We start from the raw sequence: 26,641 nt of genomic DNA on the forward strand, positions 1-26,641 counted from the left end.
TAATTATGTTGGTTTTACCTTATGTGCCCATCTTTCCACCACTCTCTCCCTCAGTCGAATGTATTTTTTTTCACACTTTTCAAAGTAAGTTGTAGAAACAGTGCATGCCCTCCCTGGATACTGCAGCATGGAGATTAAACCACAGTGTAGGTTGGGGGCCAAAGCCAATGTTGCCAATTGGATGATGAGTTCAAGTTCACTCAGATTTACTCCAGACCCCACAGAGATAACCTAGAACATGAGGAGAGAAAAAAGGAAGAGAAACAGACACTGAAATCTCTCCTCATGGGAGAAGTGTGCAGCCATGAAGATGGTCACTGCCCAAGGAGACTGGGGAGAGAGAGGAAGAAGATGAAATAGGAGAAGGAGGAGGAAGAGGAGGGAAAAGTGGGGTGGGGAGGGGAGAGTGGAGGGGGAGGGGACAGGAAGGGGGAAGGGAAGAAGAAGAAAGAAGAACATTCTGACATTTCCTGAGTGCTCCCTTTTAAAGTGTGGGGCAGATGGAGACATGGTGTTGCCCTTAGCAAGTTAGTGAGACCCTGCCTCAAAATAAAAATTTTAAAAGGGCTGGGGGTGAGGCTCAGTGGTGTATTGCCCTGGGTTAAATCCCCAGTACCCCTAAAAAGTCAAATACTAGAGAAGAAGGTAGATGATGTGGCCTGTTTGATCTTGCCCAGGAACTCTCCTATATTATCTGTGACATAGTCTGTCACAGAATCAAGAGTGACAGTCTCAGGTTTGCACAGGAAAAAAAGTTCTTTGTGTTTTTTGATACTTTTCTGAGTAAATGGATGATGAAATTTTCTTTTCATTTGGAACCATTTTATTCATGATAATAAACATGCTTTTTCTTTCCCCTTACATGCATCTGAAGAGCTCTAGGTCTACTATAGATTCTTCAGTGTTGTTTTTAAGAGATGGGGAAATAACAAAGAACAGAACAGAGCCATCCTCTGTTCCAGGTCACCTTTTGTCGCTTCCAGTGCCTCTATACCTGGCACCTTCTCACTCTGGGCTTTGAGAACTCCTCACACATCCCCACACCTTCTGCCTGACTCTCTGTGTTCATTTAGTCACATCTGCAGATACATTTATTCTTGTCACTCAACTGCCTTATGTGGACCTTGCTTGGGTCTTAATACGAATAATCCAACTTTAAAGAAATCCTATGGAACAACTGGAGAAATCTGAATGCTAAATAGTTGCTGAATTTAAGGAATTATAAATTTTTGGCATGGTTAAAAAAATGTGATTATGTTTAGTAAACAGTCTTGAAGTATTAGACATAAATGCCAGCATATGCAAAGTGATATAGTATCTGTCATTTGTTTCAAAATAATCCCAAGCTAGTAGGGCAGAATGTGGGAAAGATTGTATCAGTTTCTTGTGGCTTCCATCACAGATTACTATAAACTGCATGGTTTGAAACAATTTGGGGATCTTTTAACACCTCCAAATTGATCTATGTGTGCTTTCATTTGGAAAAGCAAAGTAAAGCCAAATAAAATAAACTGGTAGTTTAAAAAAAGAAAAATAAATTAAATAGAAAATCAACTATGGCTTCCTTCAGGGAAAGTAATTCTCAGATTACCTAACAACCATCTCAATAAAAAAAAGAAAAAAAGAAAAAAAAATGCTGTGACACCTCTCTTGCCACACTGGGGCCCTCCATTGCTTGTTGTGTTTTTCCCTCTACCCCTCTCTCCCTCCCTCTTTTCTCTCTCTCTCTCTCTCTCTCTCTCTCTCTCTCTCTCTCTCTCTCTCTCTCTCTCTCTCCTCCCTCTCGCTCTTTCTCTCTCTATTTCTGGCAGCCTGCTGCCTATCTTGTCCTTCAAATATAAACATCAGGAAATTAGATAGATATTCTCTAAATCCCTCTTCTCAGAAGATTCCTTTGGCTCAAGAAAGAAAGGTAAGTAACTTGTTTTGGTTTTTTTTTTTTTTTCCTGCTTTCTCAACTGAACTAAAATGTACTAGATACTCAAAAACAAAATGAAAGAAAAACTAAAATATGCTTCTAAAAACTCCCTTGACACTACTTTCACTATTTAGAATTTGAGCAAATTAAGTCTTTAAAAGTTCTTTCTTAACCTTAATTTGTTTCATTTTCCAACCCCAACTTATCTATTTTAAAATACAGAACCTAGATATGGCTATGAGCTTCACAGACAAAAACTAAAAAATCTATTTCTGTCCATGCATTTGTGTCTATATATGTACATTTTATAAATGTGTGACTTTTTTCTACCACTGATTTGTAAAAACTATACTTTAGTTAATTTAAGCAAATTAATTCAGCACTTATAAGAAACAAAAATTATCCTCTTAAAATCCATATAGAGTAATTAACCCAAACCACTTTTTGTTCATAAGGGTCAATAAATCTTTGATAAATAAAGCTAGATTTTAAATAGTAAAATGAAATAAAAATATATTCAAAATTGTCAGCATTTAAATATAATGGACATTTTTTGCTTGGCTCTACTAGTCAGGCAGATTATATTGTCTCTGCTAGATGTAAGGTCATAAAACAGTTGCTTCTTTTATATATCTGATGCTTGCTTGACTTGGCAGTGAGTTTAAAGCTGTAAGGGCTAGCTGTTAGGCTCCAAAATCCTTGGTCATTTCTTATTGTGAGCTGTCTTCAGTTTTAAGCCTCCATATTCTAAGGAGGCAGGTAGCCATGGTAAAACCTGGGGACATATGTATGTATCTGAAACTTCTAAGCCACCAGCTACAACACAAAGCTAAACCAATGTGGGCTATTCTCCCTGGCTGGGTTCTGCCTGCTGGCCATTGAGGAAGGAGTCAGAGCCAACAAGCATTCACAGCTGCCTGTCTTCTGTCCTAGGTTCTGCACCCAGTGTATAAATCAAAGGCCCCAGACCAGATGGGCCCTGTTTCATAGCTGCCCTGAGAGCCATATAGGTGCTTGGGACACCACCTAAATAGGGAGAAGGAGGGATTGGGAAGGATACTGCATCTGATGTCTCAGAGGCCTTGGTTAAGACAAGGTTCGCTAAAGCCAGGCATGGTGGTGCATGCCTATAATCACCTGGGGAGGTTGAGGCAGCAGGATTCAAGGCCAGTGTCAGCAACTTAGTGTGGCCCTAAGCAACTGAGTGAGACCCTCTCTCAAAATAAAAAGGGCTGTAGTTATGGCTCAGTGGTTAGCTTAGTTTTGCTTTAAAAAAATAAAGTATCAACTACGAACTTTATAAAGAAGTCAAACACAATTATTAAAATTAAGTAAATTATATATGATATAAAGGAATGGAATCAAAGTTTAAAAACCAACTATTTCAAAACAATAATTATATAATAGATATCTACTAAAAACAGTTTCAAAAATCTTTTGGTAAATTAAAAATCTTAAAGTTATATTGTTGTACAGATATTTATAAAATGTCTAAGTCATTACCAAGTAAGTTAAAATACAAAAACATTAATTACTAATTATAAAACTACATATATTTTGACATCTTCTTTCTACTTGGTATAGAAAACCTAAATATATACAATCTATTAATCATCATAAGAAATTGAGAAAACATATCTTTCTAAGAAATTATAAAATGGTAAATGTTGATATAGGACTACTCTCAGTGCTCACTAGTTTTCACTAAGAGTTTAAAAGTATAATGAACATGCAGTTCTCTGTACAAAGAATATAAAAAATAAGTTGTGTAATAAAAAACTATAAAAAGACAAAATATTTTATTTAAAAGGCAAAGTTTATCTAAATTCAGAAATTTTTAGGATTTTAAGTAAATTTAATAAAAGGAATAAAAATAAGACCAAAAGAAACTAATAAGTAGTGGGGGAAAATACAAAGGATGTTATAAATATGAGGATATATTTTTGGTATAGAAATTTAAAAAGAATTTTTTGTTGTTGTATGAGAAAGAATTTTGTGATAGAATAAAAAAATGTTTTTTTTTTTTTGTGGGGGGTGGGTACTGGGGATTGAACTCAGTGGCTCTCGACCACTGAGCCACATCCCCAGCCCTATTTTGTATTTTATTTAGAGACAGGGTCTAACTGAGTTGCTTAGTGCCTCGCTTGCTGAGGCTGGCTTGGAACTCACAATCTTCCTGCCTCAGACTCTGAAGTTGCTGGGATTACAGGCATGTGCCACAATGCCTGGCATGATAGAATAAAATTTTTATCTGAAAGTTGAAGGACTGGATTGTTCCAGAACGAAAAATATTTGTATAATATAAAACTAAAGATTTAAGCAAGTCATAAAAGGTTTGTAAAGGACAAATCTTATTAAAGAAGAGTTGTATGTGACCAAGTTGGCTATTAAAAGAAAACTTTTTGTAGATTTGTCTAAAACTTAGGCATCTACATACTATATTGAAAACAAAATTTTGTCCACTATGTTTAAAATAATAGGGTTTTCTTGAAATAGTGATCTGTTCTTAGTTTTAAAAAAATTGCAAGAAGTTTGGTTTTTAATTCTAAAATCTGCTTTTCAAAAAATTTTCAACCATCTTTTGAACTTTGGCTTTTCCTGTTTTGCAATGCACATGTAAGCATGACTCCCTCAACTCTTTTATTGGCTCCTATAAGTGTATTATTTTTCCCCAGTTCTGATTCTGCTGTTAGGGCCTGATATTAAAAATGTTTGTGCTAACAGCCAAAATAACTTTATTCTTTGCTTTTTGCTTTTCTTAATGCATTCAGATTATTCCATGTAACCAGATCATTTTGTGTGCTTTTCACTGTTTCTAAAAGTCATGTACTTCTCTGCTCCAGGAACTAGTTTGATTCCCAAGTGATCTAAACTGCTTTCCTTAAGGAGAAACAATCACAGTACAGGCTTTTCTTTACTTTTTGAGAATTAACCTAAAAAGCACAGATTTTGTGTTTTGTCAAAAAAAATTTTTTTTTGCTGTCTTTTTTAAAGTTCTGATAAAGGAAAAACTGAGTCTGCTTTGAAGAATTACATTTTTCTAATCTATTTGTTTGAAAGTCTTGATCACTTTATAGGTTGTTAAATCTGATTCATAAGTCACAGTGACTAAATAATAGCTATTATTTCACAGTAACCTATGATCTTATTTTGATCAAGTGTTTTAAACCCTTAATATATGATAAAATTCTCCAAATCAAATTCTAAAATTAAGTCTTTTGGGTCTCAAAAGAACTTCAAACATCCCACAAGACCTTTGGAAGGCTGAGAAAAATAAACTACCTTGTTTGTTGTTACATCACATAGAAAAATGGTTTTTTAAAATGGTATTTAACCATTTTTAAAATGACTCATTCTTTGAGTCAGATTTGTATAACTGCACTATTAACATGTTTATTAGTATTGATTCATAGGTTCTCTCATTGGATAAAAGCCTTTCTTTATAGATGAGCTACAGCTATGGAAGTGCTTCTAAAATGATAATGAGTCCAAATTAGGAGATTACACAGTGATAAAAGTCCCAATTTCGCTGGAAAAAAATCATACCAATGTCTATAGAATCTGACCAATTCTAGAGCATTTATGATATAAATGTTCAATTGGTAAAATGTATTGACTCTTACACTGCCATACCTCAAGCGCTCTTCCCACAATTGTGTCCAGTTTAAAGCCTATCTCCATGGGAGAAACCATCTTTCTCCATTTGAAATCATGACAAAAACCCTATACATTTTGTCCTGTAACTCTGGACTCTTAATAAAAGGGGAATTCTCATATATTGTCAAGAGCTCAACAACATTGTCGATAAAAAGTGCATTTGGGATAGCGATGTAACTCAGAGGTAGAGCATGTGCTTAGCATGCTCATGGCCTTGGGTTCAATCCTCAGTACAAATCCAGTAATAATTGCTCTTTAGTAAGAAAATTTTTTCATAGCGTGTTCCAGGAAAACAAAGAATACCTTCCCCATAGTTTACAGTTTACTGAAACACCTCATCAAGGACTGACTCACTGCAACTAAATGAAAAAGGACCACATCAAGATGGCCTAAACCACAAGACATGCCTCTGGGGAGTTGACTATCCTCTGTTGCTCTGACCCAGGCCTACCTTTCCTGCTCACATTCTGAAAATCCAAATCTTTTCTCCCCTGTTGGCCATGATTTCTGGGAATGAGCATTCCTAGTTCAGTGGGATTTCCTCTGCACAGTAAGAAACACTAACTATGGAGATAATTTCATTGGTATGGATTTTGCTGAAAATTTTTGGTAACAAAGAGAAAAAGATAACACAGAAACCTAGATGGCTTCAGAATGGTCAAAAAGAGAGAAGAAATCCTTTTCTAAGCCTTAGAGATTTTACTGTTGTATTAATGTTGTAGGGGACAGCAGATAAGGCAAGGCATCAAAGATAGCAGAAAACAGTTTTACTTGGCCACAGCCAGGTTCAGAGGGTATAGCTTTTGCTGTAATCAATTAATCCCCTGAACCCAAGTATAGGTAGTTTCAGAATTTTATATCCAGCATGTAAGATGAGGGGCTCAGAAGTTCACAGCCTGCAGAAGTTCACATAAAAGCAGCTTTTTCTTTCATTACTCTAGGCAGTTTATCCTTCAAGGGGAACTTCTTCTCCCTTTTCTTTCCCCCTCTGTCAGCTGTTACCATGAGACCAATTGGTAACTTCTCTTATCCTAGAAATGTAGGCATCTCTGTGAAGCTCCAGCTCAAGGTCAGAGGCCTTGTTTAAAAATCTTTTTTTAATCACATTTTGCACACACACACTTCTACAAACTACTATACTGGATAAATAAATGTTTGTGAGAAATTAGTAAAGGGCCATTTACTAATCTAACTTTATGCTAAAGTTGTTTTTTCTATAAAAGTCGTCAACACACAACTGTGAATTGTGTTACTGTAATTCAACTTAGCCTGTGAAGATCAAAATTCATATTTATGATGATATAGAAAGGTAGTCTGAATACCAGAGGAACTAGACTTTATTTCACTCTTTGCTACTAATTAACCAGATGGCAAGTCTTACCTTTCTGGGGTTCACCATCTCATGGCAAAACAGGAGAATGACTAAGGTAAATTTTCTTAACCTTGACAAGACTACTCATTTGGCCTGAGTGTGGGGGGCTGTCCTGCTTATGGAAGGATATTCAGAGGCATCCTGGCCTCACCCCACCTGATGCTGTAGCATTTCCTATTCCTCCACTATGTAGATCTTGATGCCTAGAAACCTCTCCAGACATTGCCCACCATCCTCAGTGCAGGTGAAGCAGTATCACCCCAGCTGAGGATCACTGGGAGACATGATTTGCCAGGCGATAACACTCAGAAGTCTATGTGCAAAGACCCCCCAAACACTGGAGCATGTAACTAGTTCTTAAAAGCACAGGAACACTTAACTGGAATGCATGAGTCTTTAGAATTAGAATTTAAAAGCCAGCAATGATCTGCATGAATGTTAATATTGAGAAGAAGGAACATTTCTATAAAGGAGAGACTGAGTTTCAGGGAGAGTGTTTGAAAATCCAGGTGTCAGAGAAACCAGGGTCTACCAGAATCACAGGACATAGTGCAGCACCTCTGGGGGAAGATACTGAAATGACAAGGAAGAAAAGTGTGTTGCGAGGTGCTGCAGAGAGAGGGTTTGGAGAAGGATGAGCTGTGATCCTGGTTTACAGTGTAGGAAACAGACACCTGGGGTGTAAAATCCATTCAGTCTGGAGAAAGAGAGGCTACCCTGGTACTCTGCAGCTTGTTTGGGTAAAAGGGCAGGGTCCTCAGTTCTCTGAGGCTGGCAGGATTCTCCTCTTGTGCTGACTTACCTGGTGAGCAGGATCATGGTTCTGATACCAGAACTGGAAATCAGGATCAGGTCTTCATTCCCCCAGTGTTGATGATTAAACACCCTAGAAATGCTAAGGCAAGAGTAGAATGTAATTTTTGTTTAAGACACAGAAGAGAGAAGGGAGGCAAGGGGAGAGAGATTCCCTCCAGAGAGAAACTGGGGACCCAAAGCTGGTACCCTGGGAATGGAATGTCTTGCATTTTTATAAATGTCTGGTTTTTTTTAAAATCCTTTCCTCATTCTCCTCTTCCTATCATGCCTACATGACCAAAAGGCAGGAACAAAGCTGCCCAGGGGGGCAGTTCCTTGTGTTGGAGAGTGTGATTCTTCCCCTCCCTGGAGATGTTAGCAACTGCTTGATGGGGAAGTACTCTCTACCCATTTCCTTTTCTTTGATAATCTGGCTACCTGGTCTCAGATCCTGGTTTGGAATTCCCAGAGACCCTTAAAGTGAAGTCACTTCCAGAGTCATTCTGATCTGTCAGGTGTCTATAATGCTGTGTCCCTGACTAGATTTAAACCCTTTCCTGGCAGAGACCAAGTCAGACCTTGCTCCCTGTAGCCATTGCTTGGTACACAGAAACTGCTCCAGAATTCTCTGGACAAAACAGAGATAGAGATAGATGGATAGTACATGATGGGTGGATGGTCAGTTGGTAAGAAGAATGGATGGAAAGAGAAAGGATTTATGGGCTACCCAATGAGTCCAGGTGCACACAGATGAGTGCCCAGGAACTGAAGAAACAGCGAGCAACCATGTACTCAGTGCCTAATTACAAGTGTATGCACATTATTTCAATGCAATTTCTGAAAAGTCCTCCAAGTTCGCTGTAACTCTATGTATTTTCAGAAAAGAAAATTAACAGTTAGAAATTAAACAATCTACACTAAGTTACCTATGCTAAGAGGGAAGTAGTGATTTCTCTGTAAACCACCCTTCTATATTTTAGGAAATGGACACCATCCCAGAGACATAACTCTTTAACCGACTACTAGAATTGTCATAGATTATATTTCTTTCAAAACAAGACCATTTATCTTAATGAGGCAAATATCCTTATTCTAGTCTTTAATTTACTCATTTTTACGGTTGTCAAGGGAAAGCAAGAGACTATTTTACCAATGTGGGTGGGGATTTCCACGGATTAAACTCAGAAGCACTCAACCACTGAGCCTCATCCTCAGCCCTATTTTGTATTTTATTTAGAGAGAGGGTCTCACTGAGTTGCTTAGCGCCTCACTGTTGCTGAGGCTGGCTTTGAACTGCCTCAGCCTCCCAAGGTCCTGGGATTACTGGCATAAACTATTGCGCCTGGCACATTTTACCATTTTTTTCTCTTCCCATGAAGTCCCTGAAAAGCTGTTCATGAATTCTATGTCTCCTTGCTCCCTCTGCTTCCTGTCTTCAGGTGGCTACAGGACTCTGGCTGGGAATATATGTAAAAGTCCTGAGATAAGCATAAAGGAAGGGGAGAGTTCCAAGCTGGAGTGGAGAAGCCCTGGTGGAACCAGAGGAGTTCAAACAGCCCATCACTCAAGTGTGTGAGCAGGAGAGTAGCCATCCCTCTTTACCTTCAATATGCTCCTCTGCATTGGGAATCCAGGAGTTATCCCCAGGTGGTTGTGGAAACAGAGGATAGAAGAGGCCCGAGATAAGATCCTATCAGAGAGAATATACTGTGTTCATAACTCTGTGTTTTCACATCAGAGGGTTTCAAGCAAGACCCAAGACTTAGTGAAAGTATAGCTAAGTTTATTCAAAGAGAAAGAAAAGGGGAGAAGCAGCCTTAAGGGAGAGTGAGGGGAAAGTAACAACATACTTCTTTGTGTCTCAGCTTTTATCGGGGTGGGAGGGAGATTGTTAAAAGGCCCCACCCAGGTATTGCCTCTGGCCTCTGGATCAACAGACTACATTAGCTAACAACCTAAGGGCAACTCTTGGTTATCTTGGCCTGACTGAAAGGTCTTAATTGGGTCTAGTTTTACAAGATTTAAGGTCAGGGGGCTCCAGTCTTAATCATCCTGCTTTCCTCAGCCTGGAAATCTCTGCTGTATGTTGTTTGTGTAGGGTCTTGTTGAAAACATCTTAACAGTTAAGCCCTTCTGAGCAAACATATCCTCGCCCTTTGTTTTTTGGCCCTTGAATTCATCTATCTTCCTCCATTTGTAGGATGAATAGTTTATAGAGCTGAGACCAGGCAAGGGTCCTAAAATAGCTGTCTTGTCAGACCTTGGAGCTCCACCAAGTCAGAGCTATGATGAACCATTTTGCTCTGTATTGGGTATTTTCCTAAAGTCCTGACCCACTGTTCATGTCTATCTCTTGCCTAACAATCATGGAGGGGACAGTCACAACTAGATATTGACTATGAGTGAGAAACTTGGGTGGGATCCCGGCAAAGCATCCAGTGGTTCTATTTTCTGTCCACCCAGCAAAGCTTCATGGGGACCTCTGTCCCAGTCTTGGCCTGGCCTTTGGAAGCCTCACATTCAGAAGCTGGAGAAAGTCACTTAGAAGAAAAAGCATCATGATAGAGCCTTATGTAAGATAAAACTCATCACCCTGTGTAACAGGATCCAGACAACAGCTGAGGGAGCACAGTGTGAGGATGAGGATCATGTGGTCCTGTGAACTCAGCTCCTGAGCAGCTCAACACACATAATTGTACATGCATATTACATAATTTGAACTTCACTCTCCCTTTCCTTGTGCCGAACAAGCCTTCTCCACTTTCCTCATACATACAATGGACTTCCTAACAGATTGAGAGTTAAATAGGTGTTTCTAAATGATTTTATACTTCATAAAGGTTAGTTTTTTGTCTGTGTGCCACATTTTAAAATGTGGAATTGAAAACATTTTGATGCCTAAAATTCAATCACACATAATTTTCATAAGTACATCTAATGGTAAAGACAAGTATATTTTTGCATTAAATTCAATGACAAAACTTTGCAAGAAGACAGAATTTTTTCCCTGAACTCCTTGAACTCCTCTCATTAGGACTCCTGTTTTCAGTGAGTCTTATGTGATTGTATTCACATTCATGATAGTAAAGTCACCTCAGTTCCTAGAACCACTGGTTTTCATTCTCTGATTCTACACTGTGCCCCATGTTCTGTGTAGCCTGAGACATATCGAGGGCCATCGAAGGTCCTTCAATAATGCCATCAATGTGTCTGGTACCAGTTACAATGGCCATCTGAGCACACACATGCGCATACTCCTATGCACACTCCATACACATAACTGAAGTGAAACCCTCTCCAAACATTAATTACCCTTTCTGCACCCTGATATTTGCTGTTCCTTTCTATTTCATTTGCAAAATTAATGAATTTCATGATGCACAGAAGATTACAGTGCATATTTTGAAAATCAGTAACAGAAAATCAAGCCTAGATTTTGGTTTCGAACAGAGGTGAGTTTGAACTCCTGGTCCATCACTTCATTTGGACAAATTCCTCTAGAAACAACACTATCTCCAACTGTAAAATGATCATATTCCATGAAGTCCCCTGGGGATTTACTCCTTTTAGGTTAAACTGTAAATAAATTTATGGAATCCTAATACATGGCTGGCACTAAATGGATGTTAACTCCACTCCATTTACAGTCAAGTGAATGCAGCACCATCCCTTTTGCTGGATCACAGGACAAAATATAAGCTATAGAGTAGAGCATGGAATTCCAAAGAAGCAAGGAATCAGCAACCTCTGCCTGTGGAAGGAACTGGGAGCTACGAGTGAACAAATCTTACAGCTTAATTTCTACTTTTGATGCAATGCAGCCTAACAGCCAAAGGACTGAACAGTGACTTTGATCCTCTTGGTCCTTGCTGTCCTCTGATTTCAGAGCCTTCAAAAGTTCTCAAGGCCTTCACCTGTGTGATTCTAGACCCTCCTTGTTCTTGTTTCATGTTGTGATTTATCATGTCCCCTGGTGACTTTGGTGTGACTGGACATTGCATTTCACTTTCATGATGTTCAGTTTCATTAACTGAAAAGTGAAGATAATACAGACTGATGCCTGAAGCTATTGTGAATATTAATAATACAATATCCAAAGAGATTAGTATTGGGCTGATATAATTAGGAGGTTTTCAATAATTTTATTGGTACATCATAGTTATATCTAACAGTGGGATTAATTGTTCCATAATTGTACATGCACATTAACTAATTTGATCAATCTCATTCCCCAGTACCTTCCCTTTCCCTCTGCTACTCCTGACCTACTCTACTCTGCTCTTCCATTGTTGCTATTGTTATTTTAATTTGTATATTATAATTGGGTATTTATTTATATATGAAATTCATTATGGTATATTCATACCTAGACATAGCATAATTTGATAAATTTCATTTTTCATTCAGTCTTAGTTCTCCAGTTCTTTCTCCGCCCACTAACTTACATTCAGGCATTATTGGTATCCACTGTGATCTTTGAGGCTGTCAAGAACAGTCACATTTTAACCAATGGGGAAATGAGACTGGTTTGGTGCCATCTGAGGTTGGCAGCTGGACCAGTAACCCATTGGACCTAGTAATACATTCCAAGAACTTCTCCAACCCTGCCACAAAGAAGGCAGGTCCTTCTTCAGTATAGCTGGTGCTGTTCTGCTATTCTGAAAGTATATTAAAGTACATTTCTGATATCATGATTTCATTCATTCGTGTTTAGAGAAACCAAGACACAGCAATTGTGATGGCCATGCCTGTGTTTTACTAGTTCAATTCGAGGGGCAGGATGGAGTCCATCTGGTGGCTCTTGGCTGCAGCTGGAGTAAAGGTAGGTTCTGAATTAGGCCATATTAATTTGTACCTAAATTTTTTTTATCAGATGATTTTCTCGCCTAAGATACGTATGTTTCTTACTGAATGAACTATCAGGAATAGTGCCTTAAATAAAAATTGCCAATTTTATTAAGAGATTCGCGGGCTTGATCTAATAAATAGTTAATACATCTTCTTTCTCATCAAAGAGCATAAACATTAAAAATAATTTAATAAACATATCACAATTTGTGGAACTTTTTTGACTTTTTTTTAAATTGTAAAACACAATTTATGGAATTTATTCAAAACTAGAACCATAAATATTCATTATTTGATGATGCTAAATTATTATTTATTATTAATTTTTAAAAATTATATATGTGACAGTGGAATGTATTACAATCCTTATTACACATATAGAGCACAATATTTCATATCTCTGGTTGTATTCAAAGCATATTCACACCAATTCATGTCTTCATACATGTACTTTGGATAATGATGACCATAACATTCCACCATCATTTCTAACCCATGCCCTCTCCCTTCCCCTCCCACCCCTCTGCCCTATCTAGAGTTTGTCTATTCCTCCCATGTTCTCCCTTCCTATCCCCCTATGAATCAGCCTCCTTATATCAGAGAAAACATTTGGCATTTGTTTTTTGGGGACTGGCTAACTTCACTTAGCATTATCTTCTCCAATTCCATCCATTTACCTGCAAATAGCATGATTTTATTCTCTTTTACTGCTGAGTAATATTCCATTATGTATATATCCATTCATCTATTGATAAACCATAAATTGGTTCCACAATTTAGCTATTGTGAACTGTGCTGCTATAAACATTAATGTAGCTGTGTCCCTGTAGTATGCTGTTTTTAAGTCCTTTGGGTATAGACCAAGGAGTGGGATAGCTGGGTCAAGTGATGGTTTTATTCCCAATTTTCCAAGGAGTCTCCATACTGCTTTTCATATTGGCTGAACCAATTTGCAGTCCCACCATTAGTGTATGAGTGTACCTATTTCCCTGCATCCTCTCCAACACTTATTGTTTTTTGTATTCATAATATCTGCCATTCCACCTGGAGTGAGATGAAATCTTAGAGTAGTTTTGATTTGCATTTCTCTACTTGCTACCGATGATGAACATTTTTTCCATATATGTATTGACTGATTGTATATCATCTTCTGAGAAGTGTTCGTTCAGTTCTTTGGCCCATTTATTGATTGGGTTATTTGTGGTTTTTGGTGTTCAGCTTTTTGAGTTCTTTTAAACCCCAGAGATTAGTGCTCTATCTGATGTGTGAAGGGTAAAAATTTGCTCCCAGGATGTAGGCTCTCTATTCACCTCACAGATTGTTTCTTTTCTGAGAAGAAATTTTTTAGTTTGATTCCATCCTATTTATTGATTCTTGAAAACACAAACATATTGTACAGCTATAAATATTTTCTTTGTATCTTTATAATCTTTTTTCTTTTAAACTTTAATATTTTATATTAACTTAAATTTTTTTGTGTGTTAAAAACTAAGACATATGCACACATTACAAAGGTTCAGGATGATCAATATCATGGTCTTCTACTCCCATATCTTGTCCCATTGAAGGTTTCAGGACAGTAACATACATGGTTCTGTCACCTCCTATGATCAAAGTGACTAGCCACTAAGGACCTGTCTGATGTTCATCCTGAGGAGGTATCACTGTGCAGAAATATATCCATGGTGCTTTGCATGGTTGACTTCTTTTTCCCATCATACAGATTTATTTGAAAGAGTACATCATGAAAATCATTCTCTATTAATGAAAACTTTCCCATGTTGGGAGTTCTTTTCAAATTTCAAAGGAGTTTGTTGAGGCCTCAAAACTTCCCTGTGAATTTTTTTCTTCCATAGTTTCTATTATCTTGCCCTTCTTCAGCTGTGCATTCACTGAGTGACAGAAAATTTTCAGTTCTTTTATCATTGTATTGCACTACCTTTGTATAAGCAGTCCATGTTTGAACAAAACATTGTTATGTGGTACTTGACTGTACATGGTAGTTTGGATTTTTTTCAAATTATTTCATAGAAGGAGAGCAGGTGGGTGAATAGATGAAAAGCTGTTGGCTTGAACTGATCATTGTTGAAGTATATAAGGAGCAATGTTACATTCTTTTTATTTTGTACATATCAGAAATTTTCATAATAATAGAATTTAAATGTACAATCTCAGAAAAAGGAATGCATTTAAAGTGAAAATACATACCACACATGAAGGATGGGGCAGGAGACAGTAACAAACTGCCAGCTAACCATAGGACATATTAATTCAGCAATAATTTTGTGGAGCACTTAAAGAACCAGGTCCTGTGTGAGGTCCTGGGGACATAAAATGAATGCAACAGACAAGGCCTGCCCTTGGGCAACCTAAGTATCTAAAGGGACAAGATCAAGCATCTTGCAGGATTAAAAGACCATTTTTGCTAGTATTTAAGCAGGATCCAGTAGGTTTCTCTGTGACTCAGCTGAGTGCTGTCCTCTAGAGGCAACACTGAGAAGATGGTATTTAGTCCAGAGTAGAGGAAGAGGTAATGAACAAGGGTTTTCCTGGTGAGAAAGTCCTGGACAAACTCAGGAAACCTTGTATTCAGGTGGCAGCAGAAAACAAGGGTTTCAGAGTGCAGTTATGTCCCTTTAGAGGAACTTCAACTTCACAGCAATGGGTTTACCAAAGTCTCGGGATGATATTTTCTCCATTCTTCTAAGAACATATGGACTTTAACCTTATCCTTTTCTCAATTTCTTGGAGAAACAAGGACACAAGAAATAAAAACTGCTTATCATCCTGGTTGTTTCTTTCTGTAAAGAAGCCCTCTGGTTTCACCATCTTCCAGGTGCTACCTTTTAGTCTCAGAGATACTTTCCAATCCTCTGGGGAGGAGGAGCTCAGTACAGGAGAGGAGAAAGGGGTGATGCCAACAGCTTCCTCTTCTCTATCCCAGCTGACTGAAGAGGGTAGTAGTGGGCAAGGGCTGGCTGGAGACCCTTACTCAGGTCTCTTGGGCTAACTGTGCCCAGAAGTTGATCATTACTGCCCCATCCATCCCTGTCAGCCTCACAGTCAGTATCACACTTGTCCACCCCACTCACCTTGGCCACCTGCCATGACCACCCATCACCTCTATGTTTTCTATGAACTGGATGCTTGGTAAACTGCTATCCCACACCTCCTCATTGTCTCTGTGATATGATCCTATATGATCATATAGATCCACAAGAAACTATTCCAAAAAGCATTCTAGAAAACCCCAATATTTGGACTTTTCACTATCAAGAATTCCATTAAAGTACATTAGCCACTGTAAACATCAGTGCTCTTTATTATTTGGTTTATGTGGATCAGACTTGTATCATGTGTTTTGAAAACACTGAAATATTCTGTTTAAGACAATGCTCCAACATAATTTTACAGATGAGCCACATGAGACTTAGAAATGTGAAGCGATTATCCCTAGGTCACACAGCTAATATGAGACAGAGCCACAGCTGGAACTAAGTCATGTTAACATCAAAATCCAGTCTTCCATGGACTTTAGGTTGAAAGATTCTGCCTAGTAAGTTAATTTCACTGTATTTAAAAAACTGATTGTCATATTTGTATTACACACAGGCCACCACTTGGAGCTTCTGATCAACTAGAAACATCCCTTCTTAATGGCTGCCAATCTAATCTGAGTGACTTAACATAAGGCTTAAAGTACATGGTCATCTGTATTAGTATAGCTAAAAGTTTTTTTAAAGGAGGATATGGTGAAATAGCCAGCTGTCTTTCAAAATGCAAATGATGACTTATATTTATTAAGAACTTAGTAGACACCTGGTACATTTTTTAGTCATTTGCAGGCCTTAGTGATTTACTCCATAAATCAACCAAAACATAGGCATCATAAATAAACCCAGTTTATTGAAAATAAATAAGTAAAACCATTTTACAGATTAGAGTACTGAAGCATAAGGAAATTCAGTAAATTGTCCAAGGCCAAGATGCAAGGACTTTAAAGAAGTGACACTCAACCCACACAATCATATCAAAAACTAAAATTTTTAGAGAAAAAAATATGAGTTTGGGGACTCCAATTGTTTCCTAAAATTGGGAACAGTAACATGCCCCACATTTTCCAGAAGAAGCAATTCTAGCTTTAAGAGTAAAAGTTGTATAAAAACTAGAACCCATGGGACTAGGGATATAGCTTAATTGGTAGTGTGCTTGCCTCATATGTACAAGGTCCTAGGTTGAATCCCCATCATCATAAATAAATAAATAAAAACTAGAACTTGTTTCACCAATGGCAGGAATCCTGGGACTGTGGTGATATTAGTTACAGTGGAGACTTGATTGTGGCAGAATGTTAAATGATTATGGGTCTATGGCATATCTCAAGAGCTACAGATGCACCTAACCCAGTTCTGATCTTAGAGACAAGTTTCCTGAGATATTGCAACTCCACAACAAGAAAAGATTCTCAGTTGTCCTCCCTCCAATGAGATTCCTCCCAAATCATGACCTATGCATAGACATAGAATGGAGGCGAAGTGAGCTACGAGAACAATTATTTTTGTGATGGATTGCATTTCTCTTTTTCTTTTTTCTTTTCTGTGCATTTTTTTGATGAATCTAATGCAAATTACAAATGTCATCATCAGCTACCAAGCTAAAAAATCTTTCCCCCTTCATATTATGTACAGAAAGAAGCCATCCAAGTTGAAAAGCACGTGTTGCTATGGAATGCACTAACAAAGATTCATTTACTGGTTTGCTTTCCAGTTTGAAAAAAAACTTAGGGAAAACTCAAGAAGACATGAAAAAGTTAATAAAAAGTAAGAACAAATATCTAAATGCCTCTTAAGAGGGTTCCTAGGAGAAGATTTAAACACTATGCAATCCTTATGTGTATCTAAGGATGGTAGTGTTGGTAGTGGAGAGGCAGAGAGTGGTAAAAATATAAGATCTGACAAATCTCAGTGTTAAAAAGGGTGAGACCCATTATGTGAATACTTGCTAAGGAACTATCCCAGGGTCCTGTAAATCCCTCTCCTTTCTTTGTTATGCTTTCTGCTCCATGACTGACCTTCAAGCAGCTCAGGATCCCACACCTCCCTTCCCATCCAAGCATGCACAGGGGCACTCATTAGATGACAGGAGCAGAAATGGCTCCAGCAATCAATCTTCAGATCTTTTCTTTAAGGGGTTTGACAAGGTGACTACCAAAGTGCACTGCAGAATTGATAATGTGACTGTGCTGAATATGGAAGTCCAGGTGAAGGAGTGGGGAGGGAAAGGGCTCTTCCTTTCTGCCAGCTGTGGGGTGAGGAACACAAGGTCCAGCCTGCACCCACTGTCCAATGCTGTCTTTGGAAAAGCACACAGAGAGGCCCACATAGAAATCTCTCTGAACTGTCCTTGATGTCATGAATACCATGAGACTGTGAAAATTCCTATGTTGAATGGAAATGGCTTCTGCCCTATCATTGGTTCCCCATTTTCTTCCTAAAATATCCATGAAGATGAGCTAAACACACAAATATTCAAATGTGTCTAGATGGATGGGAAATTAAAACATCAATGGAATAATAGGCTAAAAGTAAGAAGATGGAAAAGAATAAAAAAGAAAAAAAAGCTAAAAATAAAATAGTATCTTACTTGAAAATTTACCAAGCAATAATTTTTCCCTTTTGCATCTTCATTTTCACAACTGTTATACATTGTGAACACGTCTGACCCATAGACATCTCATTCTGTTTGTTTTCTCCTTCCACAAGATGGGAGTTTGATGTTCCAGCAGGTGCCCATGGTGGAGATCGATGGGATGAAGCTGGTGCAGACCAGAGCCATTCTCAACTACATTGCTGCCAAATACAACCTCTATGGGAAGGACATAAAGGAGAGAGCCCTGTACGGTATATTTTCTATTTTTTCAGATAACACAAGAAGCATTTAGGTCCTTCCTTGAGTGAGAAAAACCAAGGCAGGGGGATCCTGACGAGCACCAGGCTGACCCTGGGCATAAACACTGAGGTCAGTGTGGGAGAGTGTTGTGGAGATGCAGAAAGAGTAAGCATGAAGTGAATTCAGGGCAGTGTCATGTAGAGAGGGCGCGGTTCATGGAAGCTTGCAAATCCTGAGGAACTATGAATTCAGGAAGATGGTGGAGTCCTGATTCCATTTGCTTAGCTTTAGAGGTTAAACTATGCAATAGCTTGGGACAGGGGAAGAGTTTGAGTGTCTAGACTTGAAGGCCTGAGAAGGAAGGATCTGAAGCACCTAATTTTCCATTTCCAGAAAGTACAAGACAGACAGGTAGGAACCTAAGCTACCCTCTTCTTCTACAGACGGGTCAGCTTGATGAGGGTTGGTGGAGTCTGGTGTCAAGATATGAGGGTGACCTAAAGCTTTTCATGTAGACTTGAAGAAGCCCACTGATTGAGCACTGGGGTTTAGGTCTCCTCCCTCCTGGGCTGGAACTGCTTTACTGAAAATAAAATCTTGTATAAATCTGTGGAAAGTTCCTCAAAAAGTAAGAGTTACCAATACCCCAGCAATTCCAGTACTAGGGATATACCCAAGAGTAATAAAAATACTGAGTAGTATTTCTATACATATGTTCATAGGTACATTGTTTAAAATATCAAAAAAGTGGAAATAAACTAAAGGTGCAACAGATGAATAGATGAAGGAAGATTCTTCAGTTATACCATGGAATAGTATTTTCTGTGCAAAGAGATGAAGTATGATGCATATGGCAAAATGGATGAACACTGACAACATTATGTCACATAAAAGAAATCAGACCCAAGAGGCCACATATTATATGGTTTCTTTAGTATGAATGTGTAGAACACTCATATCCACAGGGACAGAAAGTAGATTAGTAGTTTCTAGAGCTGGTGGAAGAAGTGGTATACATTTTTTTTTTTTTTTTTTGTAATCCATCCAACATGGTAAAAATGTTCTGGAACTGGAGAGTGTTGATATTTGCAGAATTCTGTGAATGTACTAAAAAAAATCACTGAATAGTAGACTTTAATTGGGTGACAATTATGACATGAATATTTATTAACAAAGCAGCCGTTTAAAAAAGAATTTTTGGAAAGTCTATTTGAAACAAAAGAAATAAAACTCTCGTATATTATGCACTTTTTGTAACCACATAAAGAATTGCACCAAGTCAGTGAATGTCTAGAGTGGGATCCCAAGAAATGCAAACATGATTAGCATTGGGCAACAGTACATGGAAAGAGTTAGGGAACGTGATTTATGGGAAATAATTGAAAGAACTCCTGACATTGCACATGAAAATGAGCCTGGGCTGTATAAGATGAGAGAAGGGGAGGGACTTGTCTGAAAGGCTGGGTCAGGGACTGTCTTGAGCTGACCTAGGAGACAGGGTTTTAGCTACTGGAATCACATTAAGTTTTGCAGAGCACACCACAACAGAGGAAGAATCCCTGTTTGTACCACCAGTAGTTACAGACAGTAAGTTCTCTCAAGACTGTCCCTGAGAACTCAATGGTGCTATTTTTCTCCATATGTATAACAGATATTTTAGATATATGTCTGCCCTTAGGTTGCTCTAAGAAGCAAATGTTAATCTATAAGTAACTGGCTTATGGAAGGTGTCCACTGGAGGTGAATTACTTTGCTACCACATGATGCTGTATTCTCTAAGGCTTTTAAAGTATAAAATATGGGGCAAGAGTCATTTGACAGAGTGCTTTATTGTGTTTTGTTTTCAGAATTGATATTTATTCAGAAGGTGTGGCAGATTTGAATGAAATAATTCTTTATTACCCTTTCCTTCCACCTGGGGACAAAGATGGAAGCCTTACTCAGATCAAAGAGAAATCTAGAAACTGTTATTTTCCTGCCTTTGAAAAGGTAAGTGGAAGCTGTTTTCTCTCTGAGGCCACTAAGAGTTTAGAGGTTGTCTTAATCCTAACAGGTGGTCTTAGCACTTCGAACTGCCATGTGAACGGCACCATATAGATGGTGAGTATTGGTTTATGCAACAGACCTTTCCTGGCATGAAGGTACGTGGCTGTAGTTCCATCTCCTTGGGAGGCTGAAGCTGGGGCATCCTGAGTTAGAGTTCAGTTTGACCAACATAATGAGAATTTATCTCAAAACAAACAAACAACAACAACAAAACCCCCAAAAAGGAAAAAGAAAAATGTTTATTTCTCATAGTTCTAGAGGCTGAGAAGTACCAGATCAAAGCCCTGAAGGACTGGTATCTGGCAAGCTCTGCTTCTTTGTTCATGAATGGCTGACTTCTGGCTGTGTCCTCACATGGCAGCTGGGTCAAGGGAGCTCTCAAGATCCCATTATAAAAACACTAGCGCCATTCTTGAGAGCTCTTTCTATAGGATCTAATTACATTCCAAAGTCACCAGCTGCTAAAAGTATCATATTGAGTTGGGATCACAACGTATGAATTTGGGGGACCACCAATATTCATTCCATAACAGATGCAGGAGAAAAACAGAGGCTAGGATTCCTTAGGCATTGGCCTTCACTTCCAGAAGGACTTCTTTCATGCTGTTTTAGTACCCTTCCATTCGAGGCATTGTGCACACACAGACTATGAACAGCCATTGTACTAGTCTTAACAAAGTTAAATTTTTCAAAAAGTTTTGTTTTACTGTAATCCAATCTAGAAATTTTTATGTGACAGAATATCATGGTCATAATCAGCACTTGGGCTGTGGGAAGATCTGAGCACATTGGGAGTTGGACTAGATCATGCAAAGCACCACAGTCTTCTGACTCAAGAGCAACATGATAAAAGCAACACATCAGGAAATCTTCTGTTGCTGTGTGTAAGGAGACATGAGACCAGCTGCCCATTAGGAGGGGACTGTAGTGTTTCAGGGATGGATAAGAAGTATCCACACAGGGATGGTGACAGAGGGATGGAGAGGAAGAGAAGATGAAGGGAAGATGTAAGAGAAAATGTTCTTATAATTGAGGGACATGGCATTTAGATTTTTGAGGAAAGTTGCACAAAAGGTAGGAAATCGGGTTCCCCATTATATACCTATCTTACTAAGAATGTTCTTTGAACATAAAGGGATACTATTTCAAAATAAAAATTACTTGAAATCATGTGACAAAAATTATAAAACAAAATTGACCATAACTGATACAGTAAACTTATAAACAAAAACTAACTACTCAATTCCCACTTGCAGAGTATTATACCATTCTGTCATTCCTTCATTCAGTGAATGTTAAATAAATTCTTGCATGTAGATCTCAGGCAAGGAGGTAAGAATTTAGGTATGATTAAATCCTCAAATTCACCCTCCTGGCCCTGTAGAACTGATGGTTCAGGGCACATCACCTGATGACAAGTTTTCCAGTCATCCATACATGAAACTTAAGACTCCCTTGAACATAAATGAATAGTGCAAATTACATTATGAATTTCATCTTCTGTTTTATTGTTATACCAAGCAATGATTTGTACTTCTTTATGTACACATAATCTGATAGCATGTTTGACAAAACATTATCTTTCATTAGTAGTGCCATGTGTTATTTTTTCTTCTCTTAATTCATCATGATCTAAATATTACTATGATATTTTAACAAATATCATATATTACCCAGAAAATTTTTGTGAAACTTTTAGATATCCAGAAACGTTGAAAGAAAGTTCAAGAAGACAAAGATTCATTAAACTCCACAGAGACAGCAAAATTTACACTCTAGATGTTACCTTTTTCATATGTATTCATTTCTCTATATCTTTCTCCACAAATAAAACCCCATTTTTCATGCATTTCAAAACAAGTTCTGGACATCAGTTCAGTTCATCCTTACATAATTCCACATACAGATTATGCCATAGTATAAGGGTTAGATCCAATGTCAAAAGACAGATGACAAACTGAAATGTAATTAGATTCCAGAGATATCACCAGGACATTAGGAAAGTAGACAAGAGGAGAAATGGAAACACTGAGATGATGTGCTCATACGTGAAAGGTGTCGTCATGTAGATAGAACAGTTGCCCATGGAATATTACATATAGAACAAAGGGAAAGGAACATCCTCAAATTTCATGGCTGCACCCTGGTAGAGTGTGGAACAGAGAGAAACATGGTGCAGCCCTTGGTGTGTGAGGAAGACAAAGGTCAGGGTGGGAGGTGTGAGCCATCCAGGGATGTGGGGATGAAAATGAAGGTCCCCTGGGCTTTAACAGAGGAGTGAGCAGAGTCCCACTTTTCACTCTCCCTCATGAGTTAGGGCCTGGAGAAAGATCTGCAGCTCTATACCTTCCCAGGAGGTGCCGCAGTCTGTCTGGGCACAATTCAGGAGCCACCGGTCAAAAGAAACTAACTTTATTTTTAGAAATACAAACACCAAACAAAACAACTCAGGAAAAAAACCCTCAGAGCCCAACTGCCACCACTGGCTTCCACACACCTCTCACCCCCACACCAGCCTCTCAACCTCCCACAATCCTCCTGCTCTTGAGGCCGATTGGCTGGGTTGCGAGGGCGGAGCCAAAGAAGTCCCCTAATGAGCAGCTCCGTGGAGGAGCCAATCAGCTAGATGTTGCTGGGGCCCCTGTGAGCCAATCATCAGCTGGCAGTCCAAAGGGCAGGGAAACAGCCCAATGAACATCACCGCAGAGGAGCCAATCAGCTAGATGTTACTGGGGCCACTGTGAGCCAATCATCAGCTGGCAGTCTGAAGGGCAGGGAAACAGCCCAATGAACATCACCTCAGAGGAGCCAATCAGCTAGATGTTGCTGGGGCCGCTGTGAGCCAATCATCAGCCAGCAGCTGGAAGTTTGCTGGCAGCTGGAAGTTTGCTGGGGCCCCTTTGGCTGTGGCTCTCAACAAGGAGGCAGCAGCTGGGAAGAGTTGGGTTGACAGGCTCAGGGACAAGCTGGGGCCCCAGTCTGGCTATGTGGGTTCATGACCTGACTCCTCCCATTCTGCAGGTGTTAAAGAGCCACGGAGAAGACTACCTGGTTGGCAACAGGCTGAGCAAGGCTGACATTCTCCTCACTGAACTTCTCTACCACACAGAAGAGCTGGACTCCACTGTTCTGGCCAACTTCCCTCTACTTAAGGTGCTCTCTCTCAAGTCCTCACAGAGGCCCACACCTCCCATCAGGAATCTAACATCTAAACACTGGGGCTGGTGGTGTTCTGACTTCTAGTCATCCCAGGCTTTTCTCTCTCTCTCTCTCTCTCTTTCTCTCTCTTTCTCTCTCTCCTCTCTCTCTCTCTCACCTGACCCCTAAAAAAGATTTTTTAGCCCTGGTTCTGAATAATGGAAAGCATCTTGTTAGCAAGGAAATGTGAGGTGGATGCTAAATTTTGCCTTCTATAATGAGAAAAAACAAGGGTCTAGCTTTCTCTTTACAGCCCCCTATTCCATTTGGGTTCTGATCATGATTTCTCTGGAATCCCTATTATCCCATATATGCCCTTACCTTTGCACACTGAGTCTATCCAAGCAAGTCTCCTTCCATCTTTTCTTCCCTCAGTTCGAGTACTTACCCTCAGATGTCATATTTCTCTCTGCAAACCTACCTCTCCTATCCCCATCCTCAACAACTCCCATCTTTATCTCTCAGTGTGATAATTTGTAGTGGCTGCCACCTGCATTTGCTGGTCTATTTCTATCATCATTTCTAACTCAGTTTTCCTATATTGTCATCTCACCCGTTTGAGTGCTTCTCTGTAACTACATGTAGCAGGCACAGTGTTTTTCCTTATTTCATACAGCAGGAATGAATCTATAGGATTAAAGTGTAAGGCAGAAAAGAAGATAGCTGGAACTATATACAGTTTTAAAATGGGGAAATTGTCATTGGAGCTTTATTTTTTAGCTCTTATCTTTTTTCTCATTGGTTGTCTATTTCCCAGACAGCATGTTGTGCTGATGGAGGGAATTCAGTTGGTCTCTATCAAGGAGGGGTGCAGACTTCCTGGTTGTGTTAATGGGTGTTGGTTTGGTCTCCACTCTGAGATTGTGTACTTGTACATTGCAGGCCCTGAGAACCAGAGTCAGCAACCTGCCCACAGTGAAGAAGTTTCTGCAGCCTGGCAGCCAGAGGAAGCCCTTTGAAGATGAGAAATTTGTTGAAGAATTAAAGAAGAGTTTTGGTTAAATAAAGCTGGACATTCAAAATCAATATTCTACATTTTTGTAACAATGAAACGTTTTGCCTAAATGTTGATACTGATTATTGTGAATCTAAAAAGGCTTTCCAAAGTTAATGTACTAATTCAGTTAGAAATGAGCTATGCAGAATTCTTTGCAATCCAATCTATTTGGTTTTGATGAAGTCTGAAATCCTGATCACCTCCTAGGATATCTCCTTGAATTTAAATCAAAAGAGCATATATCCAAAAATTGTCATATAACATTTGTCATATACTATGTCAAAGAAAGTTATGTAGAAATTTTCAAACCATATTCTGATATGCAAAAATGGTCTTTCTTTTTTGTGTTTTGTTTCCTTTCTCACCTAAATCAACAAATTTTGTAAAGAATAATTTTCCTTCAGGTTACCAATCTTTCTGTCCAATTATACATCCTGCATATTTATATCTAATACAGAACATTCTATATTCTGGGAGCTAGTAAATAATGATGAATAAGCAAGATACAGTTTCTGCCCTCATGGAGGTTACTCTAGTGATAGAAACAAATAAAAAAAGAGAATTCTAATCTGAAATCATATATACCATATGCATCACATTCCTAAGGCTGCTACAAGAAATTCTTGCAAACTTGGTGGTTTAAAATAATGGAAATTCATTCTCTTGCAGTTCTGGAGCTAAGTCTGAAGTCAATGTATGAGCTATGCCATGGTCTCTCTGAAGGCTTTAGAGAAGGATCCTTCTTAGCCTCTTCCTAGTATCTGATAGAAGCCGGCCATTCTTTCTTGATTTTTTGTCACAACACTCTAATCTCTGCCTCCATGGTCACAGAACATTCTCCCTGTGTGTTGCCTATCCAAACTGCCCTCTTTTTATGAGGACACCAGCAGTTTGATTAGGAGCTGCCTTAATTCAATGTGACCTCAACTAGATTATTTCTGCAGAAACTCTTTCCAGATAAGGTCACGTTGACAGATAGTCAGGGTAAGGACTTACACATAGCCTTCTGGACAGAACTTCATCTACTCACCATGAGTTAATGCTAGGAGTGCACCATCAGTAGACATCTGCTGGAATCTGTGGGTAAGACAGGTTTCTCAAGGAGGGGAGTCATATCTGAGGTGAGATGAGCAGGAGGGACAATCAGTGAGGGGGGTGGCACCAGCACTGGGCAGCAGGAGTAGAATTCAGGCAGAGATCAGCACAATCAGTGGCCAAGATGAGAGGCCAATCATCAAGTATTTGAGGAAAGAGAACACAGGCTCTTAGGGGAGCATTAAAGCTTAAGACAGGGAAGAGTGACCCTGAGGGGGAGATCAGGGAACAGGACTCAGAGTCACTTAGAAGACCATAGAAACAAGTTATATTTTGTCTTAAGGAAAGCAGGAAATCATAAAATACAATCACATACCTTACCTTGTCAGCATGACAATAAAACTGCATTTTAAAAATTATTTTAAGTAACTCAAGCATCCTTCTCAGTATAATAAAGACAATTTTCCTCCTAAGAATCTCTATGTTGAAAGATAAACTCTGAGGCATTAAAATTTCAAAGAGATAGGAGGGGCAAGATGGTATGACAGGGCACCCAGCACACAACTGTTATCTACAAGATAGAACCAAACAGAAGATGTATAGTTGTGTGTTGAGGCAATTGACTGAGAAAGAGCTGTAACCCTGTAGCAAAGAGACAGAGACTTGGCCAAGACCAGAGAATCTGGATAACGGAATAGCAAGAGAAACAAGAGTGTCTCAGCACCTATCACATGACAATATGGCCAAGAGATGGGGAGCATCCTCTTGGCAGGGGTATAGCTGAAACTGATAGAGTTCCAGGGAGATCCATTAGCACTGAAATTGGCAGTTTGCAGGTACAGTCTAAACAGATAAGATATCTGGGATCTGTACAGTGAGCTGGCTT

General features: G+C 38.9%; 1 protein-coding gene across 2 annotated transcripts; it reads left to right on the forward strand.

Moving 5' to 3' along the window:
• The first annotated feature begins 1,755 nt into the window (after positions 1 to 1,755).
• On the forward strand, positions 1,756 to 24,749 carry LOC101967911 (glutathione S-transferase alpha-3-like). 2 transcript variants are annotated; one of them, XM_078019893.1, is made up of 6 exons: positions 1,756 to 1,912; positions 12,457 to 12,564; positions 18,353 to 18,485; positions 20,327 to 20,468; positions 23,547 to 23,678; positions 24,606 to 24,749. In XM_078019893.1, the coding sequence occupies exons 3-6, from the start codon at positions 18,364 to 18,366 to the stop codon at positions 24,723 to 24,725; spliced, it is 516 nt and encodes a 171-aa protein (XP_077876019.1). In that variant the 5' UTR covers positions 1,756 to 1,912; positions 12,457 to 12,564; positions 18,353 to 18,363; the 3' UTR covers positions 24,726 to 24,749. The 2 variants fall into 2 exon arrangements, with proteins under 2 accessions (XP_077876019.1, XP_077876020.1); XM_078019894.1 differs by lacking the exon at positions 12,457 to 12,564 and having other exon boundaries at positions 1,761 to 1,912.
• Positions 24,750 to 26,641: the final 1,892 nt, after the last annotated feature.

This window comes from Ictidomys tridecemlineatus, chromosome 8 (assembly GCF_052094955.1).
Source record: "Ictidomys tridecemlineatus isolate mIctTri1 chromosome 8, mIctTri1.hap1, whole genome shotgun sequence".
NCBI lineage: Eukaryota > Metazoa > Chordata > Mammalia > Rodentia > Sciuridae > Ictidomys > Ictidomys tridecemlineatus.

Coding starts and splice junctions, on each gene's coding strand:
- LOC101967911 (XM_078019893.1), top strand. CDS start 18,364: ATGTTCCAGCAGGTGCCCATGGTGGAGATCGATGGGATGAAGCTGGTG. Junction 18,486..20,326: donor GACATAAAGGAGAGAGCCCT/GTACGGTATATT, acceptor TTTTGTTTTCAG/AATTGATATTTATTCAGAAG. Junction 20,469..23,546: donor ATTTTCCTGCCTTTGAAAAG/GTAAGTGGAAGC, acceptor CCCATTCTGCAG/GTGTTAAAGAGCCACGGAGA.